This window comes from Raphanus sativus, chromosome 3 (genome assembly GCF_000801105.2).
Source record: "Raphanus sativus cultivar WK10039 chromosome 3, ASM80110v3, whole genome shotgun sequence".
Classification (NCBI taxonomy): Eukaryota; Viridiplantae; Streptophyta; class Magnoliopsida; order Brassicales; family Brassicaceae; genus Raphanus; species Raphanus sativus.
The window spans coordinates 3218070-3241608 of record NC_079513.1 but is presented as its reverse complement, the minus strand read 5'-3'; the positions used below and the strand labels follow the sequence as shown (position 1 = coordinate 3241608).

General features: G+C 39.5%; 5 protein-coding genes and 1 pseudogene across 5 annotated transcripts; 3 read left to right on the top strand and 3 right to left on the bottom strand.

The window, feature by feature from the left end:
* LOC108847253 (putative F-box/kelch-repeat protein At4g39600) lies at positions 1 to 1535 on the top strand (annotated as a pseudogene).
* A 557-nt stretch (positions 1536 to 2092) lies between these two features.
* LOC108846078 (putative F-box/kelch-repeat protein At4g39600) lies at positions 2093 to 3597 on the top strand. The gene has a single exon (XM_018619284.2). The coding sequence runs from the start codon at positions 2295 to 2297 to the stop codon at positions 3420 to 3422; it is 1128 nt and encodes a 375-aa protein (XP_018474786.1). The 5' UTR covers positions 2093 to 2294; the 3' UTR covers positions 3423 to 3597.
* A 39-nt stretch (positions 3598 to 3636) lies between these two features.
* LOC108846084 (protein FIZZY-RELATED 1) lies at positions 3637 to 6947 on the bottom strand. The gene is made up of 7 exons (XM_057006116.1): positions 6380 to 6947; positions 5094 to 5216; positions 4928 to 5032; positions 4294 to 4833; positions 4164 to 4226; positions 4011 to 4079; positions 3637 to 3928 (listed from the first exon to the last, which is right to left on the bottom strand). The coding sequence occupies exons 1-7, from the start codon at positions 6878 to 6880 to the stop codon at positions 3875 to 3877; spliced, it is 1455 nt and encodes a 484-aa protein (XP_056862096.1). The 5' UTR covers positions 6881 to 6947; the 3' UTR covers positions 3637 to 3874.
* A 1231-nt stretch (positions 6948 to 8178) lies between these two features.
* On the bottom strand, positions 8179 to 9165 carry LOC130509809 (uncharacterized). Its single transcript, XM_057006005.1, has one exon. The coding sequence runs from the start codon at positions 9163 to 9165 to the stop codon at positions 8179 to 8181; it is 987 nt and encodes a 328-aa protein (XP_056861985.1).
* A 6226-nt stretch (positions 9166 to 15391) lies between these two features.
* Positions 15392 to 17952, bottom strand: LOC108844192 (PGR5-like protein 1B, chloroplastic). The gene is made up of 10 exons (XM_018617414.2): positions 17595 to 17952; positions 17131 to 17243; positions 16938 to 17034; positions 16746 to 16846; positions 16607 to 16663; positions 16367 to 16443; positions 16213 to 16264; positions 16010 to 16120; positions 15815 to 15912; positions 15392 to 15716 (listed from the first exon to the last, which is right to left on the bottom strand). The coding sequence occupies exons 1-10, from the start codon at positions 17785 to 17787 to the stop codon at positions 15647 to 15649; spliced, it is 969 nt and encodes a 322-aa protein (XP_018472916.1). The 5' UTR covers positions 17788 to 17952; the 3' UTR covers positions 15392 to 15646.
* A 2602-nt stretch (positions 17953 to 20554) lies between these two features.
* Positions 20555 to 22736, top strand: LOC130509563 (probable sodium/metabolite cotransporter BASS5, chloroplastic). The gene is made up of 7 exons (XM_057005707.1): positions 20555 to 20780; positions 20900 to 20947; positions 21079 to 21134; positions 21208 to 21335; positions 21408 to 21854; positions 22022 to 22358; positions 22458 to 22736. Exons 1-7 carry the CDS (start codon positions 20633 to 20635, stop codon positions 22518 to 22520), a joined length of 1227 nt encoding a protein of 408 aa, XP_056861687.1. The 5' UTR covers positions 20555 to 20632; the 3' UTR covers positions 22521 to 22736.
* Positions 22737 to 23539: the final 803 nt, after the last annotated feature.

Genomic DNA, 23539 nt, shown 5'->3' with positions numbered 1-23539 from the left:
ACTCGCAAAGAGAGAGAGAGAGTAAAGCCAAAGCCCTAAAATTTTGGGAGAGGTCGTGGCGAATTCGGCAATGTCGTCCGCAACCATGGATTCCGATCAAGAACCACCGTTGGAGAAACCGTCGGCAACAGAACCAACAACCAATCTGCCACTTCCAGATGAATTAGTATTGAGTTGCTTAGCACGCGTTCCGAGATTGCACTACCCCATTCTCTCACTCGTCTCCAAGACCTTTCGATCACTCACTTCTTCACCGCAGCTTTACCACAATCGATTTCTCTTAAACCGGACCGAGAAGTGTCTTTATGTGTGTTTGCAGTTCCCTACTGAGCCTAACCTTCGTTGGTTCACTCTCTGTCGGAAACCAGACAAAACCCTTCACAGTCAAATCTGTAAGAAAAAGAAGAAGAAGATGGCGACAAGTGGCAATGTTTTGGTTCCTGTGCAGATTCACAACTCTCCTCCCGTGGAGTGGTCCCATCTTGTAGCTGTTGGTCATAAGCTCTACGCCATGAACAAAGAAGATGATGATGTCCCCAACCCTTCTAATGTCTTCTTCCTCGACTGTCGGACGCACACTTGGGTCGAAACTCCAAGCTTGCGGCTTGCTTGCTCACACCGGTCGAGGATTGAATAAGATGATGTATCTAGCCGGAAGCTACGAAAATCCAGATTCCTTGAACTGTGTTCAAGTGTTCAACGCAGAGACGCAAACTTGGAAACCTGTGCCTCGTGGTAAGAGGATATACAGAGCCAGAGATTTCCAAGGGAAGGTTTACGAGAACTTTCATGGGGCGTATTGTAGGTGGGTTTTGGTTGTTAAGCTAAAGGATTCTACAGAGGGCTTGGCAGGGCCTGGTACTGTTTGTTTGATAGAAAAAAGATTCTATCGTTATGAATCCAATGGAGGGTTACTTTGCTCTATCAATGGCACTGAAGGAGATGGTTGGAAGAAAGTGGAAGGTTTGGAAGGACTGCCTAAGTTTGCCCGTTATAGCAATGTTAATTTGGTTGAAAGTGGTTGTAAGATGTTGGTGTTTTGGGATAAATATGTGCCTGCACCTGCTGGGTATAAGGAGAAGATGATTTGGTGTGCTGAGATCTCTCTCGAAATGCGCAGTGAAGAGATTTGGGGAAAGGTGGAATGGTTTGATGCTGTGCTTACAGTACCCAAGTCTTACAAATTCGTTTATGCTTGTTCTGCTACGGTTTGATTAGCTTACTCATGAGACACGTTTAAGGAATGAATCAGGTTACTTTTTCTTATTACTTAGTATGTCCTGAATCTTGTAGATGATTAAGCTTATTTTGTGCTCTCTTTGATTGCAAACTCTCTAGGCTACTCTTTGATGAATGACTCATGAGACAAGCGGCTTCTATCTTGTAGTGGTTTTCCTTTCTTTTGCATGTGACTATGATGTCTTGTGTTTGTAGCGGCCGGACAATGGTTCACTTCTTACCTATGCATTCACTTTTAACTTACTTTGTGTCTTTTAAATCATTTTTATGCAACCATGAGAATAGTAATAGTCTCATTTTCAGTCACTCAGCTACTTTGAGTTCTCACAAGTTGCTGTCTAGCTAATTGCCTCCAACAAAACTAAGATACACAACTACTTTTTGTTTCTCATTTATTTAATGACCAAGTTGCAGAAGAAAATGTGATTTGATTAAGCTTACGTTCATGTATTGTTTGTGTAAAAATCATTGAAAAATAGTTTAACATATACTTTTTGACTAAAAAAATCATTCTATTCTTGAAGTTCTATCATTGCTATGTCAGACTTAAATCGATAGAATATGAAACCACTCTTCATCTAGATTTTGTATTAAGAACCTATGATATGTTAATAATATCAAGTCAAAAGAGCTCTTTAGGTCAGGCAATGGATATCTCTGAAAGTTTTGGTAGAGTGTGATCCATCTTCATCACCAGTTAACATTCAGTCTGAGCTTCTAATGGCCTCTTGCTTGAAGATATGTCCTCCTGCTCTGAACTGGGAGCAGGCACATCAGTGATTCACAGAGCTCTGGATCCACTGATGACTCCTTTCAAAGTATCCAGAGCTTCTAATTAAGAAAATTAAGAAAAAGTTGCTATTTTCTCTCACGCGCGAAATGAGCGCGTATGGATAAAATCTTATATGTTGCTGATTTTTTCTCACGCGCGAAATTAGCGCGTATGAATAAAATCTTATATGTCTTACATTCTCAAGTACTTTTATTCCCTCACTCGCACAGAGAAAAAGAAGCCAAAACCCTAAAAAAATTTAGGGGTCGTGGAGGATTTGGCAATGTCGTCCACAGCCATCGCTTTCGATCAAGAACCACCGTCGAAGAAGCCGACCAGAGAACCGATCTCAAATCTGCCACTTCCAGATGAATTAGTATTGGAATGCTTAGCCCGTGTCTCGAGGTTATATTACCCGATTCTCTCACTCGTCTCCAAGACCTTTCGATCACTCACTGCTTCACCGGAGCTTTACCATACCCGGTATCTCTCGAACCGCACCGAGGGGTGTCTCTACGTGTGCTTGCAGTTCCCTTTCGAGCCTAATCTCCGTTGGTTCACTCTCTGTCGGAAACCAGACACAACCCTAAACAAGAAAAGGAAGAAGAAGAAGAAGAAAACTTCAAGTGGTAATGTTTTGGTTCCGGTTAAGATGCTCAACTCTCCTCCCGTGGAATGGTCAGATCTAGTAGCTGTTGGTCATAAGCTCTACGCCATCAACAGAGAAGAAGATGACGTCACCTGCTGTTCTTCTAACGTCTTCTTCCTCGACTGTCGAACGCACGCGTGGGTGGAAACTCCAAGGTTGCGGCTTGCTCACACCAAGACAAAGTTTGATGAGATGATGTATTTAGCAGGAAGCTACGAGGATCCAGATTCTCTGAACTGTGTTCAAGTGTTCAACACGGAGACACAAACCTGGCAGGCCGTGCCTGAGGAGAAGAGGATATTCAGAGACACAGATTTCAAAGGAAAGGCGTACAAGAGCATTTATTCAGCCTCTGGTAGGAGTGTTTCCGTTATGAAGCTAAAGGATTGTACAGAGGATTTGGTAGAGCTTGGTACTACTTGTTTAATAGAGAAAATACTCTATGGTTATCTATCCTATGGATTGTTTCTTTGGTCTACTGATGCTAAAATTTGGAGGAAAGTACAAGGTTTGGAAGAGCTGCCTAGGTTGACCCGTTATAGATATGTTAATTTTGTTGAATGTGGTGGTAGGATGGTGGTGTTTTGGGACAAGTGTGTGCCTGCACCTGGTGGGTATAAGGAGCAGATGCTTTGGTGTGCTGAGATTTCTCTGGAAATGCGCAGAGGTAAAGAGGTTTGGGGAAAGGTCGAGTCGTTCGATGCTGTGCTTAGGGTACCCAAGTCTTACAAATTCGTTTATGCTTGTTCTGCTACCGTTTGATTAACTACTCATGAGACAGGTTTGAAGGGGAATGAATCAGCTTTTTACTTAGTACCTAGTATGTCCTGAATATTGTACTGTCTCTTTGATAGAAAACTCTTTGGCTAATGAGTGACTCATGAGACGAGCATCTTCTAACTTGTTCTTTCTTTAGTATGATGAATGCTTTTAGCTTTAGTTTGTGTCTTTGAAAGCACTTTTTGTTTGTCTTTGATGTTTCATACGCTTCTCTTTACAACCTATGAGAGTCGGGACTGTCATTCTCTGTCACTCGGCTAATTAAGTTCTCAAAGAGTTATTTTCTATCCAACTAAATCGAGATACACAATTAGTGGAAACCCATGGTAAAAATTAAAACTCTATACATAGAAGGAGACCTAAAGAATCACACCAACACTCCAAAAGCTATGCAAGATAAGGTTAAGACGACCAACTATCATATCCTCAAGAGATCACCGTATTGTTGTTCTACCAAAAGACAGCGCCCCAATCCCGCTCTCCCTGCTCTGAAAAACAAAGAGCACATGTGCGTGTGTTATGCATTTAAGAGTCGGGAATAATAAAGCATATTTAAGGTTCTTTCTTTACTTGAGATTTCGGGGATGGGAAGACATTCCAGAATCTTAATGTTTCATCTCCTGCTCCTGTCACGATTGTCTGCAATAAACCAAGATCTTCCATCATACAAGCGAAAACTATGTTATTGATGCAAGTGTAGATAAAGTAACACGCTCCTCTAACCTGTCCATCTGGTGAAACCGCAAGATACAGAACACGAAACGTGTGACCCGTGAGAGTTGCTAACTGTAATAAAAGACACGTTCAGTTGTCTAAATTGTCAGCAAGAAAAACGAGAGACAGAAACTCTTACTTTAGACATGGATGGGTATTTCCAAACGATGATTTGGTTTTGCGAAAATCCGTGCGTGCTAACAAGCTCGTTCACGTTCTTAGACCAAGCCAGATTACACACCTGACTGTTAGTGTCTACGCAACTTAAACGAGTGTTCGTCGTCGTGTTCCAGAAACGGATACATCTATCAGCAGTGCCACCACCTGAAGCAAGAAGCCCATGAAGATGTGGAGACCAAGCAATGGCTTTAACCGCTGCTGTGTGTTCACAGTATCTCAACACCGGTTGTGATGAGTGCTGGTTCCATACTAAAAGCTTATTGTCGTTTCCGCCTGATGCTAGCTCGCGGTTGTCATAAGACCATTTGAGTCCACAGACTTCGGATCTGTGACCTGTTAGCTTACTGACATGATCTTCTTGAGAACGTATGTCTCTCTGAAGTATCTTCTTGTCTCTGCTACCGGAAGACAAAACAGATGAGCTCCATGCCAGGGCTCCTACTCGTCGTCGGTGTCCTCCCATCCTTCTTATTCTCCTGCACCGCAACGCATCCCAAATCTAGTGAAAGTAAAACAGTAACAAGTAAGTCATCCGTAAAAAGACATAGGACTATATACTCAAACAGCCAAAAAAGTATCTTGTTCAGACATACCTCTATAGTTCCTCTACTAGTTCCAATCGCCAAATGTGTTCCACGTAGTGACCAACCCACTGAGCAAACGCTTTCATCAGCCCCAAGATCGCATAACTTAGTTACCTGCAAAAGACATCTCAAGTCAAAACTATTTGAGCCAGGAAGAAAAGAGAAAAGAACTCACCTTGCTACTAGAAGCATTCCACAAATAAACGCAGCTCCCTAGTCCAACTGCAAGAACATTTTGCGCTGACCAATCCACTAGATTCAAGTAGAAATCATCTTGCAGAGCCGGCGCATCCAATACCTAACAACAACATCCACAGGACAAATGCAATATCAGAAAGAACATACATTTTCACTCACTGTATAAAGAGTAGACGTTAGGGCATACTTGGCAAACATTTCACTAAACACTAGCAAAGACATTTTCACATACATGGGGAACACAATCAAGAACTGCGAGTCTCAAACCCTAAAATGTATCTACAATATACAAATCCATACTAGTAAGCATAACGCATTATTCGAAAACAGTTCACTCAAAGAGATCAAACTCTAAACACTAGCATAGACTTCACATCAATACACAAATCATCTTGCAGAGCCGGCGCATCCAATACCTAACAACAACAACAACATCCCAAAGGTCAAATGCAACATCAGGATCAGAAGCTACATTTATAATCACTGGATATAGCGTAGACATTACACATTACTTCAAAAAACAGTTCACTAAACACTAGCAAAGACTTCACAAACATCTCACGAGTTTCACACATACAAGACATGTATCAACACTACACAAATCCACACTAGTAATCACTGGACAGAGACTAGGCATTACGCATTCTTCAAAAAACAGTTCACTCCACACACTCACATTCACTCAAAGAGATAAAATCCTAAAATGTATCATCAATACACAAATCCACACTAGTAATCCTAATTTCAACCCACAAACCCTAAAGTCCACAACTTTAAAACCCTAAAACCGTAAGTAGTCCCCCAAAGCTACACAAAATCCACACTAGTAACTCCAATCTCAACTCACAAACCCTAAAGTCCATAACTTTAAAACCCTAAAACCGTAAGTAGTCCCCCAAAGCTACACAAATCAACACTAGTAACTCTAATCTCAACTCACAAACCCTAAAGTCCATAACTTGAAAACCCTAAACACTAAGAAATCCCCCAAAGCTACACAGATCCAAACTAGTAACCTTAATCTCAACCCACAAACCCTAAAGTCAACAACTTTAAAACCCTAAAACCGTAAGTAGTTCCCCAAAGCTACACAAATCAACACTAGTAACTCTAATCTCAACTCACAAAACCCTAAAGTCCATAACTTTAAAACCCTAAACACTAAGAAATCCCCCAAAGCTACACAGATCCAAACTAGTAACCCTAATCTCAACCCACAAACCCTGAAGTCCACAACTTTAAAACCCTAAGAAACACTCTCACCTTATAGGCCGACCTAAGAATATTCCTCGGCGACTTAACCGGACTACGGCTAACACTAGGACCCTCATCACACCCAAACGGCGCGAAAGAGTTAACCGGCCGCTGCGTCTCCGTCTTGTACCGGAAAATATTCCCCGACGGAGAGAAACCAGTAACGACATCTCTCTTCTCCGGCGTCTCCGGTCCGAAAAGCACGGTTCGAAGCATACCGGCGTAAGAGCCAGGCCCGTCTTCTTTCTTGGGCGACGGTTCGAGGCCGAAAAGCGCGAAATTAGAACCGGATTGGCTCGGGATAAACCGGTCTGAGTAGATTGGTTTGGAGGGAGAGTGGTAGTGGCTGGAATGGATTAAACGGTTGATTCGTTGGGTCTCGAGTGAGACCGTTGGTCGGGTCAGTGACGGTGGGAGGTTTAGCTGAGAAGAAGAGGGGTGAGTGGTTCCTGGAGGATCTTCTTCTTTCTCCATGGTTGGTTTGATTCTCTTGCTGCTTCTTTCCTCCATGATTCCAGATTTGAGAAAATCTTCTGTTTTTTTTTTCCTTTATTTCCCGGGAAAATCTTGGGGGAAACAGAAAACGTCAAGGGAAAAAATGGTGCGAAAACAAGGGGTGATCAGGTGTGGCAGGGTATATAGTTTGTACAGTGTATACTTTGTTTGTTATGGACTATTTAATTGGGCCTGAAACTCTCCGCCGATATATTTTCAGTCCAATAACTATTATTTGTGCAGGCCAATAAGGAGTGGTTAAGTGTAGGACAGTGCAAATTAGCCAGATCAGAGAATCGAACCGAACCGGAATAAAATGAATCTAAACTGATTTAAACATAAAGACCGAACCGATAAGTATTTGGGTTATGGATTTTACCCCAAGTGAATCTGAATCGAAAAGAATATCCGAAAATCGAAAATCTAAAATTTCAACATTCCTAAAAGAAACATTGTACTAAATCTGATTTCAATCTCTGATATGTATCTAAAATAAACTACGATATTACTAAGTATCTAAAATAATTTTCTATACATGAATGATTAACTTATATACTTATTTTAATATATATTTTGGTATTCAGTCAATATTGATTTTTTTATATATTTTGACAATTGCGTTTGAAGTTTATTTACTTACGAATGACTTTACTTCTGAAGTGTCTTTTAAAATAAATAATTATTTTTCACGTTTATAGAGTTAATAATTGTTAATTTTAATTTGTTTACGTTTTATAATTATTTTATAATATATACTTATCGTTCGATTTTGTCATCACGTCTGATGTTGTTATATATAATTTAAGGAAAACCCCATATAGTTGATAGACGACTGTCATAAAATTATTATGAAAGATAACAATATGATTTGAGAAAGTCACGTATACAAATTTATTGAAAAAATTGAAAATATATCGAGTTTATTCAAATACATATCAATATTTTTGGAACCAAAACTATTTAGGGTCAACTTGATCTTGAACATATAACTAAACCCGAACCAAATTTGACTAAACCTAAACCGAATCCGACTCGAACTTTTATAATATCTTAATAGGACTAAAATTCATCTGAATGAACTCGAACCGAAACCCGATTGCCCAGTCCAAGGTAAGTGTAACCTAAAATTCTCTGCCTCAGACTCCATACTATTATTGTAAAACTTATGTTATGCTAGTGTGATGATAATATAAACTAAGAGCATCTCCAACAATAAGAACTCTAAATTATTTCTTAAGCAAAAAAATATTAATACTCTTTTTTGTGAAACACATACTTTTAATTAAAATAGAGGAAATGCCTCAGGCCCAGAGTCAGCCCACAAAGGGGTCCAAATACAAAGAAGAAGAAAGTGACTGTTTGGCTAGCCCATCAGTCTCAACATTCAGAGATCGAGAAAAGTGAGAGAAAGAGATGGCGATGAAAGCAGAGGAGAGTTGCTTGATATCCATGACGATACCGAAGATTTCCTTGACCTGCATGTCGCCGTTGATAGCTCGAATGAGCGTTTCGTTGTCAGAGAAGCACCGGAGCTTTGGGAGCCCTAGATTCCCTGCGGAGAGTAGAGCCGATCGGAGAGCTAAAGCTTCTGCAATCAGTGGAGAGTTGATCTTGTCCTGTGTTGCTGTTTCTTGGGTGATACACGAGCCTTTCAAATGGGTGAGGATCCAAGCTAAGCCGGCCCTCTTCGTTTTTACATCCCAAGCCGCGTCCGATCTACAAGTCATGAGTAGGGGGTCTTCTACAGTTAGTTGCAATCGCCTCCTCGGGTGAGTTCCTCTTGGCTTTGGCTTTTTGATTACTTCGATCGAGCTCTGTGCTGATGACCATTCCCTTGCCAAGCGTAATCCTTTTGTTACGACTTCTGCTGGTGATGTAGGTTTGTTTTCGAAGACCAGTTGGTTCCGTGCGATCCAGATTACCCAGCAGATCCATGGGAGTATCGTTCCTGTTATCCCCGTTGGCGGTAGACAGAATGTTCTCTTCAGTGCTACAACAACATCTGTGAAACTCTCCAGTGTAGCTAGGTGAACTACACAGTTGAGAGGGACCCTCTTCCAAACCTCCTGCGCAAATGGACATCTAAAGAAGGTATGTATAGCGGTTTCAACCTCGTTACATCTCTTACACCGAGCTCCTGATAGTAACCCTCTTTGTTGTAGGTTTTCTCCTAGCGGCAGAGCTTTCTGTATGATGGACCAAACAAAAAGCTTCATCTTTGGTGAACAAGCTGTCGACCAAACATCTTTAACCCAGTCAAAGGTTCCCGTAGGTGATGTTGGTCTTGTAGCTGTCTGCATTGCTTTGGAGAAGTATCCTGATCAAGTCGTATAAACTCCAGAAGGAAGAGGTTGCCAGATGATAGAGTCCTCTCCTTTGGCAATACTCGGTTGAAGCAGTTGGATTTCGTTAGTCAGATGAGGTAAGATTGCTTCGATCTTGTTCTGATTCCATTTCATATCTGTTGTTAGGAGGTCCGATACTGTAAGATCGATATCTTCCTCTAGTATAGGTCCAAACGGTTTCACTTGGTTGTCTAGAGAGATCCACACGTCCTTCCACACTTTCGTAGTTTCTCCATTACCGATAGCCTTTCCCAAGTTGCCTATAAGTAGATCTCTGCCGTGTAAAATACTTCTCCACCCGTGTGAGCTAACTGCTGGTACTTGTGCTTCCATAAAAGAGATAGAATGACAATATTTTCCTAGCAGAACGCGAGCCAGTAGACAGTCAGGTTTTGTGAGTATCCTCCATGCTTGTTTAGCAAGTAGTGCTTGATTAAAGATCTGTACGTCCCTGATTCCCAGACCCCCTCCTGCTTTAGGCTTAGTCATCTTATCCCAAGCAACCCAAGCAATCTTTCGTTTTCCATCGGGGTTGTCCCACCAAAATCTTGTTAGAACTGACTGTATTCATTTACATAAACTGACAGGTAGTTCGAAGCACGACATGGAGAAAGTTGGGATGGCCGACAGTACGGCTTTCAGCATGGTCAGCTTCCCTGCCCTGGAGAGGAAGCGTGTAGACAGGCTATTGGCTCGTTGCCTTATCCTATCTACTATGGCCGTGAAGAGGTCCTTCTTCTTCCTGCCAAAATGTTCAGGTAGACCCAAATATTTGCCAGTTCCCCCTTCCTTACTTATTCCCAGTAGATCTTTAACGTTTTATTTTGTCTCTGCAGAGGTCTTCGAGGAGAAAGTCACGGCTGATTTGTCCTTGTTGATCTTTTGCCCTGATGCCTGCTCATACTCCCACAATATCTCCTTTAGTTTGTTGCAGCACTTGGGGGATGAGTAACAGAAGAACATCGTATCGTCCGCAAACAACAGGTGGTTAATTCGCGGACTTCCCCTTGCCACTCTAACGCCTTGCAAGGTACCTTCTCTTTCTGCTTGTTTGCAAAGACCCGATAACACTTGTCCACAGAGGATAAAGAGATAGGGAGATAGAGGGTCTCCCTGTCTAATGCCTCTGTTAGGTTTAACCGCTCCTAGGACTGAGTCATTGATTAGGAAAGAATAGGAGACTGTAGTAATACATTGCATGATTAGGTTGATCCATTTCTCGTGAAAACCCAACTTTCTAAGCACTTGTGAGATGAATCCCCACTCCATTCTGTCGTATGCTTTAGACATATCAGTCTTTACAGCCATTGTGCACTTCTTCTGTGCTTGAGATGTCTTCAGATATTGTAGAACCTCGTGAGTGATTAGGATGTTGTCTGCAATTGCTCTGCCCGGAATGAATGCTGACTGATTTTCTGAGATAATAAACTGTAGGATAGGTTTAAGTCTGAGGGCCAGTAGCTTTGAGATGATCTTGAAATACACATTGCATAGAGCGATAGGGCGGTAGTCTGCAACTCGTTTTGCTCCAGTTATTTTGGGAATTAATCTAACGTGTGTAACGTTTTGCGAGGTTCGGAGAGTCTCTGTAGCAAAGAAGTTCTGGATTTCCTTTATCACATCTGGTCCAACCACATCCCAGTTAGCTTGGAAGAAGCTAGCAGAGAAGCCATCAGGACCTGGTGCTTTATCCGGGTGAATAGCGAAGATTGCATCTTTAATCTCTTCTGCAGTGGGATTCCTGATTAATGCTTCATTCATTTCGCTTGTAACACACTGATGAAGTGCTTTCTCTACGGTTTGTAGGCCATCTTGATTCTCAGAAGTAAAGATCCGATCAAAGTACTTGCAGATGACACCAGCAATCTGTTCCTCCTCAAACCACGGTATGCCATTTTCATCCTCGATGACTGTTAGTCTGTTTCGTGATTTCCTAGCCTTTGTAGACGCATGAAAGTAGCCGGTATTAGAATCTCCGAGAGTAAGCCATAACTGTCTGCTACGTTGCCTCCAATATTCCTCTTCTGCTTTGTAAGCGTGTAGAAGTTTCGTGTTTATCTCATGAATTAAATAATCTCTTGAAACAGGGTCTGACATTGCTGTATCCAGTTGAGAGCGTAGTGTCTCCAGAGCTTTCCTGCTATTCTCGTGGAAAGCCCTGCTCCAGCTACAGATGGCTTTCCTGCAGTTAGATAGCTTCTCTTCCACGTCCAGGTGAGGTGTAGCGTTCCATGTTTCATGAACCAGTTTCCTGACTTCAGGGTTGTCTTTTAATCTCCTATCGAATCTGAAAATCTTCGCACCTTTCTTTCTTCTTGTATCTAGGAAGGTGAGCAAAGGCCGATGATCTGATCCTTCGTACCTTAAGTTCTGGCATCTAGAAGATGGGAAGGTGTCAAACCATTCACTATTGCTGATCGTTCTATCGAGTCGGCATTGGACGAGATACGTACTTCTCTTCCCCCTCCACGACAAATAGTTTCCATAGTGTTTAACATCAAATAAACCATTACTTGACAGGAAGTCTCTAAAGGAACAGAAAGTGCCCTCTGCTCTCTCCGGGCCTCCCTTCTTTTCACTATTGTCGGTTAGTTCATTGAAATCTCCAGTCAAGAGCCACGGTTCTCCCGGGGGTGGTTGCAAAGCTGATATCTCATTCCAAATTTGGACGCGTTTGGTGTGATCAGGTTCTCCGTACACGAAGGTGACTTGGTAGCTTTTACCTTTATCTTCTATCATCGTATCAATGATGTTTTTTGTGCTAGTTCTGACCGTGAGCTTGATTTCATTCTTCCAGATAAGAGGAAGTCCACCACCGCCTGGAGCATTTGGGGGAACGACGTGATAGTTGTCTATGGGGAGCCATTTGAGTTTATCAAGAATTACTTCCAAGTTGTTTTTGGTCTCCATGAGTAAGAAGATATCTGGGGAGTTCCTCCGGTGGATCTCCTTCAGACGTTGGACTGTTATGGGGTTCCCCAGCCCACAACAGTTCCAACTCAATACGACTAAGGAGCCGGGGTGGAGGAGACCAAAAATCCTCTCTTCCTTGGGATGGACGGTTGCTTCTGTTGTGGTCCCCTTCTTGAAGGTCATGTGTTCCCATCTGACTGTTCTGCAGGAGGTGCAGTTGATTTTGAAGTTTGATTGCTTTTCTGCGTCTTTTTTGTTGCAGGTATTAGTTGTATGGCTGGGTTTCTCTCGTTTCCATTTGCCACGTGGAGAGAGTGTCCCATAGTTCGCACTCCTGCTGTATTGAAGTCTATTATGGATCCTTTATGGGGACGCTTGTTGCCCACGTTTGGGGACTGTTGTAGCTGAAGAGTTTTCTCTTCTTCGAGCTTGCTCCCCGGAGGATGTTAGGGGACAGTCTCGGTGAGCGAAGTCGTAGCTGCTTCTGCTTCTGAGTGGTACCTTTGCTATGGTAATTACTGAGAGTTTCCTCAACATCTGCAGTTTCGATAAGCTCTCTTTGTGTCGTATTTCCCACTACTTGTTCTCCTGTAGGAATGACTATGATCGACTGAAGTCGTGTCGAGTCACTTCGTTTAGATCTTGGTGTGGATGGCTTTTTAGGTGGAGAGAGCTCCAAGCGTTTGGAGACCGAGCCCCGTAGAACAGGTGGGGGTGTAAGCTCCACATCAGATGGCTGCATGGCCTCGTTGAAGTCGATTCCTGGTGGGCTTTCAGATCTTATCCCCTGTTCCCAAGGAGAGAGAGGACGTCTTTGATTTATCGTTGCTGCTAATATAGAGTATGCCGTCTGTTCCATCAGTCCTTCAGCGTCTCCTTCGAGAACTCTTCGGTGTCGAGCCGCTGCTTCAACAGGATCCGCACAGCTAAGGTACTGCTTTGTGACTTCCTGTAGCTCTTGTAAGATATGATCTTTGGATGGTATAGCAGGGACTAAAGGCTGGGAGTGAGCGTTCGTAGTCTGCTCAGACGATGCCCGTTGTAGTGCCAACAGATTTGCAACAGTTAACTCTGTTTGGCCTCTTGCATCACTTGCCATCACTCTATGCCTTCTGGCCGCTGCCTCTGTAGGATTAGGACAGTTCAGGTATCGTAGAGTTTCTTCGTTGAGCTCCGAGATAATTTGTTCTTCTGTCTGTTTGTTTGATGTCTCCTCGGCCTGTAACAGATGATTGTTCCGCTCTGCAGGGTTTTGGGTTTCACTAATTGGAGAAGCAGTTTGTGGCGCTGTGAGTCGCGGTGGGTTAGCTGGTTTCAATCTCCATTCACTGAGTCCTCTCTGAGGAAAAGGTTGTTTCCTCTGTGTTCCATACATCCTTAGTGGAGCGTCTCAAATCGTGTAGGAAGGAGAGTTGTAGTCTTTGTCTCCCGATGTTACGTCAGTCCCTTCGTTCCTCCAGCTGGTAGGACCTCTTCTCCAGTTCTCTGAGGTTCTAGGTTGTGGGGGGATCCGGGTTTGCTTTGTGGCGACTCTGGCTCCAAATCTGTTACCGTGGCGGTCCACTCTTTCCTGGAAAGCTGCTGCTTGTTCCCCCATCAGCTTGGCAGGTTGATCTCTTTTAGCAGTTTGTTGGGTTTCGTTTTTGTAGTAGTGCTCTGTTGTCAGCTATTTGTTACTGTATGACTCTCCATGACGTGCCAGTGAAGTTTCTTTCTCCGTTTTATTCTCCATCTGCGTTACTTGTGGTTGGTTTGGACACTCATACTTGAGGTGGGTCAAGGAGTTGCACAGGGAGCAGTGGTTCACCAATTTTTCGTACTCCAGGTAGATGATACTCTCTTCTCCTGAGTCGTACTCCATGACCGCTTCTTTTATTAGAGGTTTGAGACCATCCACTAAAACTCTAACCCTTGCAGTTGTTTTAGTGAGCTCGTGGTTCACAAGTGTTCCCAACTCTTTTCCTATGCTACAAATCACTTCCTCCATCCAGAAATGTAGCGGGAGGCCTTTGATGCAGATCCAAAACGGGATCTGTGATGGGAAGGAGCGAGAGATAACCAGTTCCCATTTCTGAATGATGACCATCCAGTAGGAGAAATGGTACGGTCCATTGTCTAGAACTCTGTGTAAGTCTTCCTCCCTCTCAAACCTGAACTGGAAGAAACCATTTCCAAGGTCTGAGCCCGTGATGCTTCCTTGTAGGTGCCATTTGCGGGGAAGAGCTGGTAGAAGAGCCCAAATCCTTTGTTCTTGCTGGTTCGTGACTCTGCCGATGATAGTGAGAGCATTCTCCTTAATGAGAGCTGAGTTGTCTACACAGGGCGCCTTAATTCTCGTGATGTGAGATTCATTTCCTTCAGACATAAAGCCTTTTCCTTTTTCTTCTTTTGAAAAGCGTTTTGACATGGTTTGCAGGTTGTTGTCTGTGAGAGTCTTATGGGTGTGTGTTTTGCTTTGTGGATGCTTCAAGGTGTGGTCTAGATGCTTGTGGGACAAGTGAGTTGCTACAGATCTTGGTAGATTTGGATTTGAAGATGAAAATTACAAGGATGAGATGTTGGAGGATGCTACTTCTAGAAAAGAAGTAGGGCTTCCAAGAAGGTGCAAGGCAAGGACCGGAGGATTGTTTCCAAATGCGATAATCAACGAGCTGTCGTTGGCAAAACGTTGGAGACGTTGCTTCCTGCCTCGTCAATCGTGCCTGGGAGAGTCCTGTCGATCCCACTTTCTCAGTCTCATCCAAAAATATTAATACTCTAATAAAATATAATTAGCGAAAATTTAACTAATTTATTGTTTATAAGTGTTATATTAAATTTTAGTGGAATTCTAAAAAATCTAAAGATTAGAATTCTTCTCTACTCTTTTTCTTTCTTTTTTCTCTAAGAACCACTTCAAAACTTTTTTTACAACTTTTCTTGGAAGTGCTCTAAGATTTTTTTTTTTAAGAACCTCACCTTAAAACTCTTTTAAAACTCTTTTAAAACCTCCAATGGGAAGTGCTCTAAGATAGCTTAAAGCAGTGGCATAGAAAAGATAACAATGGTCCATATATCATTTTTTTCTCTGTGTCATCATCAAGATCGACAAGGCTTGATCTTTCCGGATCAGCTAAATAAGTGCCCTCTGCAAGGCTCAGCATGGGATTATTTACAATTACAACAACACTATTTGTTATAGCAGTTTCATATGGATTAGTAAGAAATACATTTCTATGCAAGTTATATGATACACACATCCACAACTATAACAAAACAGATATCCTAGTGTAGGTAATTTGTTGTGCCACTTTTTCATTTTATTTTTCTAGTGAGAGCGAAATTCCCCAAAGAAGTAATCACATGGTTTTCTTTCTCTGATTTCACCTCACATCTACTTACAACACACAATACAAGTCAACGAGAGCTACACGGAAACATCTGAAGATTATAGAAGCACACAAAATAACTTTTCCACCTTCTTCATCTATTAGTATCAATTTTACATAAATCTCCCAGAGAATGAAACCTTGGCCCATAGGGTTTAAGCATTGCCTCCTTCTGGTAATGTGATCAAACGAGTACTTGAGTCATAGACCATCGCCGTTCCACATCTAAACCAGAAACCAAGTTTTAAGAATCAAAAACATTTCAAAAAAATCATTTCATCTGTTGATTGATTTAGAGTCTAAAGATAAAGGAGTTTGCTTACCCGGAGCATTTAACATTGTTGGTGGAACCGTCGTTGGAGATGGACAGTATTGTTCCAAAGAAGGATGTATTCTCTGTTCCACAGTTTGGACAAGGGCCCTGTTATAGATACATTCCAAGAACATTTCATGAGTATTATTAATAATTTGCTTTTACAAGTTCAAGTTCACTGATCTGAGAAGATCAATGGTTTTACCTTCAAGATCAAGGAGTCTCTGATGATCAGCTTGGTGAGTGATAGCGCCAGATACACAATTGCAGGCACCGCAGCAAACCATGTGAAAATGAAACTGAATGGTTCCGGAAGCTGCAAGTTTTTTTAATGTGTGTTTTAATAAATACTGGAAGAAAATTGTAACAATTACCTCCAAACTATATAGGAATAGTCAAAGGTTTTACCTCGAGCAAGTAAGTGATTTCAAAACCAGTAAGGTCATCAAGGAAGAAAAACCTAGAGAACAACAATTAAAGAAGACAGCAATGTTTAATAAACAGAACCTGAGGTTATGTTGTGTGTTTTCAAATTTGAGAGAAGAACAGAACAGATACTTACAGTCCGAGAGCAACAACGGTTGCTGGTACATTCAACAGGAACATTTTGAAATAATCTACTGCAAGATCACTGTAAACCTGCATAATGATGAATCCAAAAAGTATGAAACTTATGTTATGCTCTACAGTGTCTTATGTTATGTTCTATACAATGCCTTATGTTATTTTAAGTTCTACAATGTCTCTTAAAAATATAAATGTAGTTTTTTTGTGTGCTAAAAGTGAAGTAGATTGTTTTTACCTTTTTACTACGAAGACTGCATCTTGGACCCTCACACACAATCTCACTTCCATCCATCTACAGAAACATAAAAACAATGATATAACGGATCCAACATACATATATGTAACAAAATGGATTAAGCTAAAGATATACAAACCTTTAGTTTCATTTTCAGCTTGTCGTATTCTTCATCAGTCATGATTGGATTGCCAGATACATAAGCCATTGAAGCTTCAAGGAATCTTTGTTCATCGGAACCTGAAATACACCAAAAGCAGATCACAAATCAAGAACTATTCAGCGAATTGATTAAAAAGAAAATAGAAAAAATCATCTAGTTTGCATTTACTTAGCATGACAACACTGCTTCCTTCCCACATCAACTCTTCTTTTAGGTTATCAAACTCTTCGTTAGACATAACAGCCTTGCCTTCGTAATAGAATGACTGCATAGAACAATCCTCTCAGACTTAAAAAAAAATTCTCTATTATATTTGTATAACCATTGAATTTAAAAATAAATCTTTATTTTTCTGTGTTACTTGCATCGCTTGGAGAAACTCTTGCTCCATTTCACCGATTGATCTCTTCTCGTTCTTGTTGATGCTACAATAAGGTAAGATCTTGCTGTCAACTTCTTCCCCACCCACTTGACCTGAAGTCAAATCAAGAATGTTCAATGATTGATTAGAACAGAAAAGCAAAACAAAACCCACAAACATAAAAGTTCAAAAAAAACAACTTGTTTCAAAAAACACCCTAGGAGAAATTCAAAGGTTGATTAGAGAATATAAAAAAAAAAAGACAAAACCCACAAACAGATAATCAGTTATGTTCTGTAATATAAAAACGAAAACTTTTTTCAAATCAAAGTTGTTCGTTCCCAAACGAAAACCTAGTCTAGGTAGATCGTAACATGCACACTGTAAAAGGGTAATCTTCGAGAACAGAAGTAACGTGTCCAACAAGATTGAAACTTTATTAAGAGGACAAAATAATCAAAGACCTGACTGATCGGTAGTGGCTTTGACGGGTAACAAGAAAAGTCTTCGTCTGAGAGAAATGGATCGTTCATGGCTGAAGTGAGCAGACTGTGTCCTCGAAGGAGGAGATGAACAAGTGGTGGTGGTGGTGGGTTTGCGAGAAATTGGAGAGTGAAATCGAGGGATTGTTAGAGTAAACGCCATCTTACTACACATGTTTGTTTTTCTTCTTCTTCTTCCGGGGAGATAGAAGATCGTGATTGTTCTTTCTTGTGGTTTCCGGGAAGAAAAAAAAGGTTGGGAGGTTTGGATCTATGGTTGAGAATTGAGATTGAGATGGAAGTGTTCTGATTTTTTTCGTAACGTTTGTGTGATAGTTGGAGGGAGAATGAGAAGGAGATAAGGAAAGCTAGATCGTGTGGCGATTAAGAGTTCCACGTCAGCAATGAATATCTACTTATTCTGATTGCGCACAAATTGCGTTTTGAAGAGTTCTTTTTATTTTTCTCTTAAACTGAAAGAAGAAAAAAGATCTCCTTTCTGTATGAAAAAGAATTCTGCATGATTTTTCTAAGACACACATACTCTAAAGAACCTTTAGATCAACTAACCAATAAAAATCAATTGTTTCATAATCGATATCGCTTAAAAAAATGAAACAAAATATTATAAATTATATTGTGTTTTTAAAATAAAATAAAAAGTAAAAAATAAATAAATAAAAAGTAATAATAGTTACAAAAAAGAACTTTTAAAAAATATTTTTAACATCGTCAAAAAACAATAAACTTTAAAAATTAAACCGTAAATTTCAAATCTTAAAATTTTGGGTACACCCTAAACTTTTGAGTATATCCTAAACCCTTGAATAATCCTAAATTTTAAACTCTAAACTCTAATATATGTAAAAAAAAGTTTAATATTTTAACACCGTCATCAATATACTAAATCCTAAACCATAAACCCTAAATTCTTGGATAAATTTAAACTTTAAATCACACACTAAACATTAAAACACTAAATCTTTAAAATAATAAACCCTTAATCCTATTCCCTAAGCTCTTTTTAGGATTAAAGATTTAGTATTTTTAAGATTTAGTGTTTAGTATTTTTAATTTAGGGTTCAAAGAGGACTCCCCCTCCCCATTCATTAGATAGAGAAGATTGTCCCAAGACTTCGCGACCCGCTGCCAAACTTATTCCATTTCAATATTATGCCTTGAAGAGGACTCGAACCTCCACGCTTTTTATCACGAGATTTTGAATCTCGCGTGTCTACCATTTCACTACCAAGACATCTTTAAAGTGAATTGTATTCCATAAATATGATATCTATCTAGTACGGTGTATTGAATATATGATAAAAGTAGAGTGAACCCAAAAATAAGTCATACTTTAATTAAGAAAGTTGGTTCTCCGTATAGCGTAACAGAGAAGTCGTGTTATAAAGACAGGGTTTGGCTAAATGGTCTATAGGTTAACTATGGATTCTTAAAATTAACGAATTTAATTCAAAAATGAAAAAAAGAGGAAACTAAAGAGAAGATATCCGATAGAACTGTAAAGAGTTCATCCGATAGAACTGTAAAGAGTTCATCCGGTAGAACTGTAAAGAGTTCTGACAATCCTTCCCCGGTTGATAGTTCTCACAAGAACTTATGAGTCTGACCAACGCCAGATATGAGTGTGGTTGAGAGTGTGTATGTAGCAAAGCTTCCTGAACTAGGGTCTCCACAATGAGGAGAGATGAAACATGCAATTGATAGAAAGTTTAAAACATATATCAGATTCTTTTCAAGAGATTACTGAAATAAGCAGAAAATTACCCATGAACTTACTATAGGATGAAGCTTATGACTGGCCATTTATTTTAACTTTTACTGAACATTAATTATCATTATCAAAATAAGTAATTGCAAGATTTCAACATCTAAAGATTTAAAATTTCACATACAGCGATGTGATTCAGTATCACCTAAAATTTTGTTAAAGGATTTTACATTACACAATCAAGACGCCAATGTATTTTTCATTGTGAAATCTAATGATGTTCATATTTAAAATAAAAAATCATTGTGAATACTTCCATAAAAATATTCTTGTTGTAGAAGACTTATACAGAAGTCTTCTAGCTAATAGATCTGGAAAAAAAATCAAAAATTATTGTGAAATCTAATGATGTTCATATTTACAATAAAATAGTTGTGAAGACTTCCATATAAGTATTCTCGTTGTAGAAGACTTCTAGCTAATAGATCTGGAAAAAAAAAATCAAAAATTATTGTGAAATCTAATGATGTTCTTATTTAGATTATCTAAGCACACATTACTTCTTAATGAAATTCACTCAGTCGTTCTTGATCAAGAATCATGAACTTGAGTAACTCTAGTAAGCTTATAAATTTTGAACAAAAAAAATTGATATTTTGGGATGAAATGAAAAAGGAAGTGAAAGGGAAATGGTTTTTGTGTGTAAGAAATAAGAATATAAAAATGTAAATGTTGATTTTAGATGTGTTTAGAGCTTGAAATTGTTTGTTTATGGTGGTTGATGTATTGATGATAATGTTGGTGTTGTAAATAAAAGAGGAAGATTACGATGATTGAGTAAAACAACTATTTTGGGGAAAAACTAAAGAAAAATAATGATATTTTCGTGAATAATCCAAATTTTTGGGGATAAATAAGATAAAAAAATTCTAAAAAAAAAATATATCTTAATTTTGTGTTTGACTTTTGATTTTTGCAAAAGAAAAAACCTATAAAACTCCATCGCTTGCTCAAAAATGAAAATTGTCCAATCAAAACCAAATTTGAAAGAAAAAGGTAATTAAATAAAAGTTAAAAACCACTGCTTTTGAGACTATAGGTTGGTGTGGCATTAGCACATGCGTATCATCAAGATATAAATAATTTACACGCCTAAGGTCTAGTGAAACGTGTGTTATTATTTAGGTTGGTAATTTGGTACTTGGCGCTTATAATGCTAAATGTCTAAACATATATAGAGAAGATCTAACGAAACACTACATTTGTTTTCACGTTTTGGTTCTCTTCAAAAATGGCCGTGATTACTACTATTGAGTCTCTGTTATTAAAGTCTCATCATCGTCTTCTTCAACCTCGAGATCATTCATACCCAGTGGGTTTTCACAACACTCGAAGAGTTATAAATTTCCCGCGCAACAGCTTCTCACCTATTTCTCTAGGTTTTTCTTATTTCTCCTTTGTTTAAACATTATTTAAAAGCTGTTTTATGAGAAGTGCTCATTTTTAGATGTGTATAAGTCTTCAGTTATTGTTTTTGATGAGTTTAATTCTTGTTCAGGATCATTATCTGTAGATTTTCCATTACGCAGTGATCCGATTTCGCAAAGTAAGTACATATACTATAGGAAGAATTCTGTATTTGTTTTCTTTTAGAGTGAAGCAATTTTTTTTGAGTGAAGCAATTTAATTTCTCAATTCTTTTAAATCTGCTTTTTGACCTTGTTCTACAATCCAAAGATGATAGATCGAGATATCCTTGGCGGAGAAATGTCTCAGAATCTGACACAAACGAGGTAAAATACAAAATCAGTATAGACCCTGGTCTTTTTTGTTTCCTTGGCAAGTAACAATTGTGTTTGGTTTCAGATCTATAATAAGAAAGTTTCTATAATGGAAACATTAAAGCAAGCCAACTCTTTTATTCCTCATGTGATTCTCTCAAGTACAATTTTAGCTCTTCTCCACCCACCTTCTTTCACATGGTTCAAGCCAAGGTTCGAATGATCAAACCTAATTACAACTTTATTAGACATTATAATCTATAATTACTATTTATCCTTCTTTAGGTACTTTGTGCCTGGCCTAGGGTTCATGATGTTTGCTGTTGGAATCAACTCCAATGAACGAGACTTTCTTGAAGCTCTTAAAAGACCAGACGCTATTTTCGCTGGTTACATCGGACAATACTTGATAAAACCCCTCTTAGGTTATATGTTAGGTGTAATGGCTGTCTCTCTTTTCAATCTACCGACTCCTGTAGGTGCTGGGATCATGTTGGTCTCATGTGTTAGTGGAGCACAGCTATCGAACTACACAACTTTTTTAACAGATCCTTCACTCGCGCCGCTTAGTATTGTCATGACATCGATCTCAACCGCTACGGCGGCCCTCGTTACACCCATGCTTTCTCTCTTACTCATTGGTAAAAAGCTTCCCGTGGACGTGATTGGGATGATCTCTAGCATTCTGCAAGTTGTGGTTACACCTATTGCCGCAGGACTACTTCTAAACCGGTTAAGTACATTACATATGGGTCTGATCAATACATAGCCTAGGGGTTTTTCTAAAACCAAATGTCATATTGATGAATATAGATAGGATCCGCCTATCCTTATTAAATGCACTCAATGTACTTAATGGCTACTGAAAAACTAACGTTACATGAGAAATGTGACCGCAGGTTATTGCCAAGGTTGTCCAATGCAATCAAACCTTTTCTCCCGGCGTTAACGCTAATCGATATGGCTTGTTGCATCGGAGCACCCCTCGCTTTGAACATAGATTCAGTCTTGTCTCCGTTTGGTGCAACCATTTTATTCCTCGTCATCATGTTTCATCTCTTGGCTTTCGTTGCTGGTTACTTTTTCACTGGTTTCTTCTTCAACAAGGCACCTGATGTAAAAGCCCTACAAAGAACATTATCCTATGAAACAGGAATGCAAAGTAGTCTTCTCGCTCTGGCCCTTGCCACAAAGTTCTTTCAAGATCCTCTCGTTGGAGTGCCTCCAGCAATCTCCGTGAGTTCGAAAACGACCTCGTTTTCCCATATATCTTTGCTTTTAGTTCTTAACAACTTTTTTTTCATTCTAATGGAGACAATTTGTTATTTTTTGTAGACGGTGGTTATGTCTCTGATGGGTGTCTCGCTTGTTACAATATGGAAAAACCGAAAGGAGTAGTGACATGAACTCACTTTAGGGGTTTTCCTTTTAATGTAACTAAAACAGAGTCGATAAACCAGAGAATAATATGTAACTATGAATGTTTATACACCCTTCATGTGTAAGACTTGTGGTATAAAGATGATGAGACTTGAGAACACCTCCATCTAGGGGTGGGCAAAATATCGGTAAAATCTGTTTCGATCCGTAATTTAAAAAAGGTATTTTCGGGTTTTTTCTTCTATCTTCATTTGATCAGTTTCTTCTTCCAAGAATGTTATGTGTTGATCATTGTTCGATTTTGGGTTTGCATGAATCAAAATGAAGGTTTCTCTCAGTTTTTTCATGAATCAATATGGTTATTGGTCTTTTAGATCGTGGGCCTCATTCTGTCTGACGGTAGGTCCGTTAATTTTTTCAAAGGTTCAAAATCACTGTTTACTGACAATGGAATCACCCATAACTTTTCTCTGTATTCTGGCCTCACTCGCACGCTATCATGAATCACTTCCGGATAAGTCATCCATTATTCCACAACTCGAGTTCAAGCATGCTTAATTCTAGATTTTTAAATAGATGTGTGCCGAAAAAAGAAACCGCATTTTGGTGACATAGATACTCAAATCAATTTTCTTAAGCATTTCTATATATCACAACTCGGGATGTTACAAGCACATTCGGTAAATCACGTATTTTGGCCTCACTCGCATGCTATCATGGATCACTTCCGGATAGGTCATCCATCATCCATTACTCGAGTTCAAGCATGATTAAATTCTAGATTTCTAAACCGATGTATGCCGAAAAAGGTAACTGCATTTTGGTGATATAGATAGTCAAATCAGTTTTCTTAAGCATTTTTATATATCACAACTCAAGATGTTACAAACACATTCGGTAAATCACACATTAGGTAAATGTTAATTTTAATATGTACTTCTCTTTTAATCTAGAAGAAGATTAAGCAATAGAAATAGGCCTGCTCCTAATAATTTACTAGAAGAAACAACAGTTTAATGCCTAATGAAATTTTAATT